Raw genomic sequence first — 10,040 nt, forward strand, 5'->3', positions numbered from 1 at the left:
GGGCACGCTCGCACTCGCAGCTCTCTGCCCCTACCTGGCTCACTCAGTCACTCTCACTGCAGTGCTGGCTGTGCGAATCCGATCCGAGCCGCTGGGTCGCCGCCCACTGTGGAGGGGAGGGTGCCAGGTGTGCGGTGCGGAGAGAGAGCTAGGGACTATCTGGGGGAGGGACAGTGCAGTGGGGGGGGGGCACAAATTACTTGCCTTGCCCCGGGTGCTGACAACCCACGCTACGCCACTGCCTAGATTAAAGCCACTTGGAGGCCCAGGGCTATGAGATCTCAGGAAGCCCAAAATTTAGTAGCATCTGCTCATGAGAAACAAAACCTTGTTCTCTTCTTTATCTACTCAATGAAATTAGAACGCTGCCAAAATGTTAGCATTGATAAAAAGCTTGTTTCCTTAGATGCTTCCTGCTTTTTTCTTGTTGGAATTGTCTGCGCTTGGGCCTTCAAAATTTCATCTTTAAGAAACTCCCATTTATCTTGGACTTCCTTCTCTCTGAGTATTTCTGACCATGGGATCTCACCCAGTAGCTCCTTCAGCTTTTTGAAATTGGCCTTCTTAAAGTCCAGAGTGCATGTCCGACTACACTCAGCTTTCCCTTGCCTCTGTATCCTGAAACCTGGGATAACATGATCACTGCCTCCCAAGTTTCTGAATACTTCCACTTCTTTGATCAGCTCCTCCCTGTTGGTGAGTACCAGGTCCAATATAGATGATCTGCTTGTTGCTTTTTCCATCTTCTGGGAAACGAAATTGTTAGCAGGGCAATGTAAATCCAGGACTGCCAATGTAAATCCAGCACTCCCTGTCAGGGGGCCAATTTGGCCAATGATGCCATTTCCTCCAAAACGTTCCCACTGGTGTGCTGGCAAAGCAAGACCACCCACCTATCAGTCTCCTGGTGTCATCACGATCTCAGATGATTAATATGTGGGTGGCTGTACCCAGTTATCAGATTTGGCCCACAGGGTGGGCGGATATTAAGATCTGTCCCACTAGGCCAAAAGGTTTACCATCCCATCATTTTCTCCTCTATAAACCCAACATGGTATATTGTTTGATTTCTTTTATATTGACCTACACTTCACATATTGCTTTGAGATTCCTTTCTACTGTATTTGATTTTTATGTCATGCACACGGCAATCTCCATTTACGCAGGGGTTCTGTTTCCGGAAGACACGCACAAGGGATTCCCTTCTTCTGCTCCTGTCCTGTCCCCTTTCAATGCTGAAAAGGCACGCGTGTTGGCAGGACAGCGTGTGCTGATTGCACGCAATTGGGGAAGATGCCTGTGTTGATTCTGAGATCTTGTTTGAGATTTGGTCCCTGTTTTGCACATTGTTTTGACAGGCTTTTGTAAAGTACTGGACCTGCACATTGTATCATGTTTTGAAACTGTTATATATGATATATATTTTCTGTACACCAATCTGAAATTATTTAGAATCTAAAATGATTAAGGAGTTTTCTAAATGGAATAAAATAACAACAACAAACAAACAAATAAACAAATTGATAGCCGTTGCTCTAAAATGTACCCGAATTTCAAGAGTCTGTAAACCAGCTTGTGAATCTCTGTATAACCAGCAACTCTCTGGGTGCCATCTCAATTTCAAGTATGTACAAGAACAGCTATGTGAAATACCTTCCTTTCTGGTCACGCCTCTCTGTATTTCTTGCTCCAAAATACTGTGATGTTGGGCCAGAGTTGATAAGATGATCCGGAAGCTAGAAGGCTTTCATTTTACATGGAAAAACAACCAGCACCCTGCCAATCTGCAATGCAGAGCAAACTATGATGTCATAGAGAACTTGACACAGTCACAATGACCACCACAACTTGCACCATCAAGCCAGTGGTGCTTCTGGCTCAGAGCAGGCTATCCTTCCTAGGAGGAACAGGGCAGGAGCAGAACATCTAACTCAGGTAAGCCCAACCTCAAATTAGAGCAGGGGTGGTGAAAATGTGGACCTCTAGAAGCTATTGGTATACAACTCCCACCACCCTTCATTCATCATTGACTTTTCTGACTGGAACTGATGGGCGTTGGTGGCCAACAATATACAGAGAGCCACAGGTTCTCCATCCTTGATGCATGATTTTATTTGTTTTGTTTTGCTTTGGGTGCTACTTCAAGTTTCAGTTGTTGGGAGTAAGATTCAGGGCAAGGGCGAAAGGCCAACCCTTGTATACAAGTGGCACATTTCAACAGCATTTGTACCTCCTAATATACCTCAGAAAAATAGGTTCTTTTAAGGAATAACCAGGTGTGTGGTTTGATAGACCTATGTGTGCATGATAGGGGGAGATTTCGCTCCAAAATACCCCTGGACCTTCTTACACAGCTGCCAAGGAAGCACAGCATAAAACAATGACACCATCACTACAACACTGCTCACCCTCTGCCTTTTTTAATAGCACAAAGAGGGCTTTCGAGATAGTCTTGCTGGAGGGAACCAGAAACCCACCTCCCTTTTCATTCCCATTTCCTACTATTGCAGGAGGCATGGCATCAGAGCTGGAAAAGGCCTTCCACAGATATGCTGTGTATGGAGACACAGCTGCCACTGGAACTGACATGACGGGCAAGAACTTCTCCAAGATGTTGAAGGAGTGTGGCGTGATGGATGGGAAGCTCGTAACCAGCACTGATGTGGATATCCTCTTCAACAAAGTCAAGTGAGCTGAGGGTGTGAGGGCTGGGTGGATTTGCGTTTGGACAGGCGTTTTGGGCCAACCCCATAGCTAAGGGCCACTGGAAGGTTGTCCTGGTCCAAGCCCTGTGTCCTCTCTACTGTGGAATGGCTCAACAATCCTGCAAGTGAAATCAGTTCAGCCTTTTCCATATGCTGTTATGGAGATAACAGCACTTGCCCTACCCTTCAGTAAGATCATAAGAACCTGCTGAATCAGGCCAGTGACCCACCTAGTCCACCATCCTGTTCTCACAGTGGCTGATCAGATGCTTATGGGAACCCAAAATCAGGCCCTGAATTTGGCAGGAAACCCTTAGGGTTAACCCTACTCAAAGCTGACCCATTGAAATTAATGAATCTAAGTTAGCCAGGCCCAATAACTCCAATGAGTCTATTCTGAGTAGGACTAGCATTGGATACATCCCATAAGCAATCCTACACATGAAGCATAATGAGGCAGCAGAGTCCTGAGCTGAACAGATCTTTGAATGCTTCTGGGTTGTTGTTTTTTGGGGTTTTTAAATTCCTATGCAAGTAGAAAATGAGCACATAAGGAAAACTGCAAGCCTGGAACTTTCCTCATGGATTTACTGGTTTCTACATTCAGGGAGCTGGGTGGTTTTGTGTGTGTCTCCCCCCCCAAAAAACTTGGGATGCCATTAAAAATGGTTTCTCCCACCTGCGATGTAAAGTGGTGCAAATCCACACCAAGATTCATGTCAGTTGTGGGTATGACACTGTGTGTGGATCTGTGAGCAATTGGGAGGGTCTGCTGTAGGTGGGGCTCAAAGATGATGCCGTTCTCTTGTCTCCAGGAGCAAGGGTGCCCGCAACATCACGTTTCCAGAGTTCCAGGAAGCCCTGAAGGAGCTGAGCACAAAACGCTTCAAAGGAAAGTCACCCGAAGATGCTTTGGCAGCTACACACCAGATGCTGGAAGGCAAAGAACCAGGCAATGTGGGGGTAACGGTGAGTGACAAGGAGCTCCCCTGCAAAGGAAGAGCACATCCAAACAGTCCTGCTTCCACCCCCCCTCCAAAAATTATTGGGCTCTTTTGGGCAAAACCACCACACAAACTGCCAAGGGTGGACCCTAAGGACCTGGCTACAAAACCAAGTTGCCATGAGGCAGGACTGGGAACCTCAGCTCCAGGGGTCAAACGTGGCTGGACTGTGCCCTTGAACTTTGATAATGCCTCTTGCTTATAGGAATGGGGGACAGGCAGCAGTGGGTGTAGAAACTAGTCAACTGCACTATCACAGAGCTCTCCTGATGGGGCATTTTTGGTGGTCCCACAGGACCCTGGGGTTCAGCTGACCTTTACCAGCAGCCAAACTGTTATTGTGGCAGGCCCTGCCCTTGCCAATGGAAGTCTGGCAGGAGCCATCCCTGCTCATTTCTGGATTTCTTCTAAAAACTGTGTATCATTCAGACGGACCTTTCAGATTTGCCAGCCAGCTCCTCCTGATGTGCTTGACATTGTTCTTGTTTTTGCTGTAATGCTTTGTTTTTCATCCATATATTTTAGATGAAAGTGCGGTTCATGGATATTTAAAGAAATAATTACATTTGTTGTGGCGCCCACATTTACCTCTGGTTTGGCCAACTATTGGCATGTGGCCCTCAGAAAGTTTCCCAGATGGTAATATGGCCCTCAGGCTGAATCCACCCTGCTGTACTATCTCCACATTGGCAGGTGTCAGCACACATGTTATCATCGGGCAGCTGCCAGGGCCCTTACTGTTGTGCGTCCTAATTCACCTCTATTCCCTCCCCCGGCCGTTCTTTAAATTTTCCACAATGCTTCTCAGCAAGCATTATAATGTGGCACAAAAGGAAATTGAACAGATGGCTACTTCCAGCCCCTTGGTGCTGCTAGGGTCACTGCCACAACAGTCAGGCCAATTGGGCCTCACCAGACCTCTTCCCCACTATTAGACCTCTTCCCAATATAGGGCAGGAATGGACTCAGTGCAATCCTTAGAGCCCAACCACTTTAGGGATATACCGTATTTTTCGCACCATAGGGCGCACCGGCCCTTAGGACGCACCTAGTTTTTTGGGGGGAAATAAAGGGAAAAATTTTTATTTCCCCCCAGGTGCGCTGCGCTAATCCTGAAGCTTGGAGCGTGCAGAGCTCAGCGCGCCCCAAGCTTCTGGGTGCCGGCAAGGTCTCCGCTAGCCGTGGGAGAGCCGCGCGGCTACGTGCGGCTCTTCCACGGCTAGCGGAGCGGTGCGCTAATCCCGAAGCTTGGGGCGTGTGGAGCTCAGCGCGCCCCAAGCTTCTGGGTGCCGGCAAGGTCTCCGCTAGCCGTGGGAGAGCCGCGCAGCTTTTCCACGGCTAGCGGAGCTGGGTCTCCCACGGCTAGCGGATAGCTTCCTGAAGCCTGGAGAGCGAGAGGGGTCAGTGCGCACCGACCCCCCTCGCTCTCCAGGCTTCAGCGAAAGCCTGCATTCGCTCCATAGGACGCACACACATTTCCCCTTCATTTTTGGAGGGGAAAAAGTGCGTCCTATAGAGCGAAAAATACGGTAGTTTCATCCTACCCATGAGCCTTTGCTGTACAGTCAAGGATTGTGCGGACCAGCAGCAGTTTGTGCTGCCCCATTCTAAACTTTCCATAGGCTGGAATAATCCCATGACTCAGGCCCGCTGGCTTGGTCCAGTGTTGTGGGGGTTGGAGCACCCAGCCCACCCAGCACCTATGCCATGACTAATCAGCACCCACCACAACCACCACCACTTAAGTGTTCTGCTTGCTTGTCTTGCAGAAAACCGTCGCGGCTGGTGCAGTGGACCGGCTGACAGACACCAGCAAATACACAGGCTCCCACAAGGAACGTTTTGATGAAAGCGGCAAGGGCAAGGGCATCGCAGGACGTGCCGACCTGGTCAGTAACAGCGGCTACGTGGGTAACTACAAGGGGGCTGGAACCTACGACAAGTCCCACTAGATGTGGGGCACAGCCTTCTGAAAACTCTGCCTGTTCCCACTGCCCTGGAAGGGTAGACAATAAACATCTGGCCTGATCTGTTGCTCTCCTGCGTCTTGTGTGTGCCTCTGGTACCTGAAAGAGGAGCGTGTTAATACTCCCTTCTCCCGATCTTAAGAGGATAAGAACTTAAGGAGTGCCTGCTGGATGAGGCCAATGGCCCATCTGAGCCTGCATCCTGTTGTTACAATGGACAGCCAGATGCTGGAGGGAAACCCAGCAAGCAGGAGTCAACCACAAGAGCGCTCTCGTCTTCTGTGATTTCCAGTTGCTTCCCAAGCATCGCTGCCTCCCAACTGTGGTGACAGAGCACAGGGATCACGGCTAGTAGCCATCAACAGCCATGAATTTACCAAATCCATCCTGTGGGAGCGAGTTCTGTAGTTTAACTATGCACTGGATGAAAAAATACTTTCTGTCCTGATTCTTCCAACCCTTCCCAGTTGGGTGTCACCTGTGAATTTGATCAGCATCCCCTCAATTCCTTCTTCCAAGTCGTTTATAAAGACGTTGAACAACAAAGGGCCCAGGACAGAACCCTGCAGCACTACACTTGTCACTTTTTCCACAGCTGTGTGCGGCAGACACCATCAAATAAAACTTTCTGCATGTCATGCTGCAATTGTGGTGGTCCCTATGCCCTTTTTTGCTGTGCCGTTTCCATCATGGCCAGCAGAGAGCAGCAGCCTACCACCAATAACCCTAGGAAATAGGCGCTCAAGTCAAAAACATGCCAGTACTGGTCTCTCATCTCCATAGGGTGTGTCTGCAGCAGCTGTTTTCCATGGAACAGCTGGTCCAGTCTTTAGTTCCTCTTTGTTAGTGTCCCTAATTAGGGCTCAATTTCTTCTGCAGCTCATCATCCCTCCGCCCCAATAATGTGATTAGCATTTTTAATAAGGAAATTGCTTTTTCCTGCACCGACAGAACATTTACCATTCAAACAGATGTATAAGCGAGTGCCAACATTGCTTCAAGAAAAGCTGGAAAAGGTCAAGAAAAGATGGAAACTAGGGAATGAAGAGTAGAGGACTTTCTTCAGGGGCTAGCACCGTTACGATTAAATGCTATGAGTGGTATCTAGTGTTAGACTCACTGGGATTAAGGGGCCTAAATTAGTAAAGTCCGTTAATTTCAGTGGGTATACTCAGTAGAATTGACATTGGATACAGTCAATGGTTGTCCATGAATACTCAGAAGTAAACACCACTAGAAGTGCCAAGAGGCTTAGTCTCATGATGTAAGTGTGGCTAGACGTTTAGCCATAACTGGCTTCCTCATAGTTTAATTAACAAATAAATGTACTTGTTCATATTTTGAAGATAAAGCTATTCTGGTGTGTTTGCTAGATTCAGTGAGAATGGGAGATACAGCTGTTTCTTCTAACCACGGAAGATTATTTATGAAATTGTAGATTACATTTCCTTTATATATGTATCTCAGAGATATTGATACTGAAGTTTTGAGATACCTATTTTGGGATAGGAAAAACTGAGTGGTTTAGAAAATGGATGACAAATCAATTAAAAATTATTTAATTAGTTAATAGCATAACTTCCACATGACATGCAAAGCATGTTGGAGCCCATCTCGCGGTATTTACACATGTATAGGCTGCCTATTTGGAGAAGAGCATGGAGGAGTATGATATTTCTTTTCACTATTTTGAGCTGATACTTTAGCTTGATTTAAGCACAGCTCCAGATGAGAGACAAATGCTGTAACATCAAGGCCACCATCCTACACAGTGTTAAGCATGTTTAAGCTCAGGGATTTCAATGGCTTCAAGCGCAAACCTCTTTGAATTGCAGTGGCTTGATCTCTGACAGAACATTACATCCCCACCTTCCTTCTGAAGTGTCAAGCCTGCACCCCAGTCTGCTTTTTGGGAAGCTGAGGGACCCTTGTGAATTAGGCAGGAAGACGCAGAGAAGAAGGAAATTGGCAGAAATAATCTTCTCCCATTTACATTAATGGGGGGAGCAGCTAGGATCTGGAGCAAGCCAGTGCATCTAAAAGAGAACATAACTCTATGGCCGATTTCCCCTCAAATATACAGAAGCGCCACCTTTTGACTCAGATGGTGGGAGTCGGGGAAGCGTGGTGCCAGTGGCATAGCGTGGGTTGTCAGCACCTGGGGCAAGGCAAGTAATTTGCGCCCCCTAACCCGTGGATTTGTGCCCCCTAACCCATGGATTTGCGCCCCCTAACCCTAACCCCCAGATGTTGCGCCCGGTGCGGCCAGCACCCCCTTCACCCCCCACGCTACGCCACTGTGTGGTGCCCAAGCCAACTCTAGTTGCACATAGTTAACTGGGAAGAGTTGTATGATAATATAATGCAGATAAGAGGACACCTGCATTCCTTTGTGCTTCTGCAGACCTGAATCAAGTGCACAGTAGCCCGATGCAGATCAATGCAGATTGTTTTCCCCACCCCTCATTCCTTCCACTTGCAGACACCCAAATTATGGGTTTGCTAGTCACAAGGAAATTGTGCCTGACTTGAAATGGATTGAGCCTAAGAGTCAGGGAATAAGCTGAAACAGGCTTGTTTTTCACCCATGGCCTAATTCAAAGGTCTCCAACAGGACTGCCTGCCCCCCCCCCCCAAGGATACCATGGCTTCAGCCTTAGAGGACGTTGTTTGGCATTCCAATCTCAACTTTTTTTGCGCCGCTGCCTTTTTAAACAAAAGGTCTTCCAGCCTTCTTGCTGGAAGCGGAGATGGGGCCCAAATTCAGTTTTTAGTGAAAACATTGGACACAGTCACATGGCCTCGAGCTGGGATGAAGGCCCAGGCCTTTGCGGAGACAGGTTCAAAACTTCCCCATTCCACAATGATGGATACTCCTTTTGTTCCTTGAAACTAACAACTAACAAAGGCTTTGACCCTCTCCCCCCCTCTCTCTTTTTGGAAGCAGTGGGGGAGAGGGAGCACTTGGCAGCATGAGTGGTGTTTTGGTCTTGGAGCTGCTTGCTGGAGCACAATGGCAGAGGGAAAAGATTTACGCTTTTGGCTCTTGGTGAAAGGTTAGCCCTGCAAAGAGGAATGTCAGCTCCACTGGGAGGAAGGCTTGGATGGAAAACAGATCTGCAATGGGGAATTCTGCTGCAAGGGAGTCTCTAAAATCCCTTCCATGGGTGCGGGTTCTTTGAATGCTCACCTACATAATAAAAACATGCGTAGTAAATTATTAGCTCAGGTATCTGGGTCCAAATTTGCTATCTGCAGGGAGCGTTTTAGTAGGGGGAAACATTAAACACCCCGCCCACCTGCATGGTACAGTCCAAGCAGGACAGTATCATATTGCTCTACAGGCTCATCCATGCTTCTGTTTCCCTGTGATTTCTAGTCACAGGTCCAAGAAGTTCTTCTTTTGTCCTGCTGCTTTTCCTGGGAAAACTTGCTGTTTACTACTGAATCAGAACAAATGTCAATCAAGTTTTCTGGGGATTGTCATTTGTTCTGATTTACAAGTAAACAGCGGGTTTCCCTGGGGAAAAACCAAAACCTCTAGAACCCGTGACTGGAAATCATGACACAAACAGGCGTGTGGATGAGCCTTACCTCTTCCAAGCCCAGATACAATAAAAGAGAGCTTTGGGATCTCCCACACGAATATCGGCAAAGTTTTTGTTTGCTCATGATTAGACCTGTAAGAAATTATTTGCAGATCAGCAAGTTAAGTTCCCTAAACTTAACACTCTCCTCAACTGAACTGGCTATTCAGATGATTCCCTCACCTGAAATGTGCATCTGTATATGTCTCTCCTCACAATTCCGTTACTTAAATAGCAGCTGTGGGGCTGAGGTGGTGGGGAAAAGATTTGGGGAAGGGCATGGGGTTAAAGGTTACATACTGCCTTTCAGAGCACCAGATGCCAGTGCTGAAAGCAAAATAAAACGAATTAGCTAAGCGTGACATGCAGATCCTAATCATTGGCTTGTGGTCTTCCTTGATGCATCACATCTGGCTTGGCCACCAATACTATGTAGCATGTACACCAGGCACAGGGAGACTTTTGCCCTCCAGATGTTGCTGAACTACAAATCCCATCAGCCCCAGCCAGCAATACCAATGGTCAAAGATGATGGGAACTGTAGTCCAACAGCATCTGAAGGGCTATTGGTTCCTCACCCGTGATGCAGACTGTGAAGATGAGCTTCAGATTTGATGGGAAAACATAAGGGAGTGGATTCCCCCAGCCTTTCAAGGCAAAGTGGAGGTTCTAATCACCACTGAGGGTTGTGAGCAATGATCAGTTTTAGATTATTTGGTCTGGTACCAAAGTATTTCCTGCCCCCTCCCAGCATATGATCTCAAACCATAAGGAGGG

General features: G+C 47.5%; 1 protein-coding gene and 1 long non-coding RNA gene across 2 annotated transcripts; one reads left to right on the forward strand and one right to left on the reverse strand.

Annotated features, from left to right (window-relative positions):
* Positions 1-327: 327 nt before the first annotated feature.
* Positions 328-1,756, reverse strand: LOC310662393. Its single transcript, XR_014504279.1, has 2 exons — positions 1,654-1,756; positions 328-746 (listed from the first exon to the last, which is right to left on the reverse strand). It is a non-coding gene; the product is annotated as an uncharacterized lncRNA (long non-coding RNA).
* A 70-nt stretch (positions 1,757-1,826) lies between these two features.
* Positions 1,827-5,737, forward strand: LOC310662392 (tubulin polymerization-promoting protein family member 2-like). Its single transcript, XM_083409280.1, has 4 exons — positions 1,827-1,935; positions 2,511-2,688; positions 3,521-3,674; positions 5,479-5,737. The coding sequence occupies exons 2-4, from the start codon at positions 2,516-2,518 to the stop codon at positions 5,659-5,661; spliced, it is 510 nt and encodes a 169-aa protein (XP_083265406.1). The 5' UTR covers positions 1,827-1,935; positions 2,511-2,515; the 3' UTR covers positions 5,662-5,737.
* The last annotated feature ends 4,303 nt before the right edge of the window (positions 5,738-10,040 follow it).

The sequence above is a fragment of the Podarcis tiliguerta genome, assembly GCF_965153285.1.
Source record: "Podarcis tiliguerta genome assembly, chromosome: 13".
NCBI lineage: Eukaryota > Metazoa > Chordata > Lepidosauria > Squamata > Lacertidae > Podarcis > Podarcis tiliguerta.

Excerpts from the sequence above, each read along its gene's own strand:
- LOC310662392 (XM_083409280.1), top strand. The coding sequence starts at position 2,516 with ATGGCATCAGAGCTGGAAAAGGCCTTCCACAGATATGCTGTGTATGGA. Across the intron at positions 2,689-3,520 it reads ATCCTCTTCAACAAAGTCAA|GAGCAAGGGTGCCCGCAACA; the intron begins GTGAGCTGAGGG and ends TCTTGTCTCCAG. Across the intron at positions 3,675-5,478 it reads CAGGCAATGTGGGGGTAACG|AAAACCGTCGCGGCTGGTGC; the intron begins GTGAGTGACAAG and ends CTTGTCTTGCAG.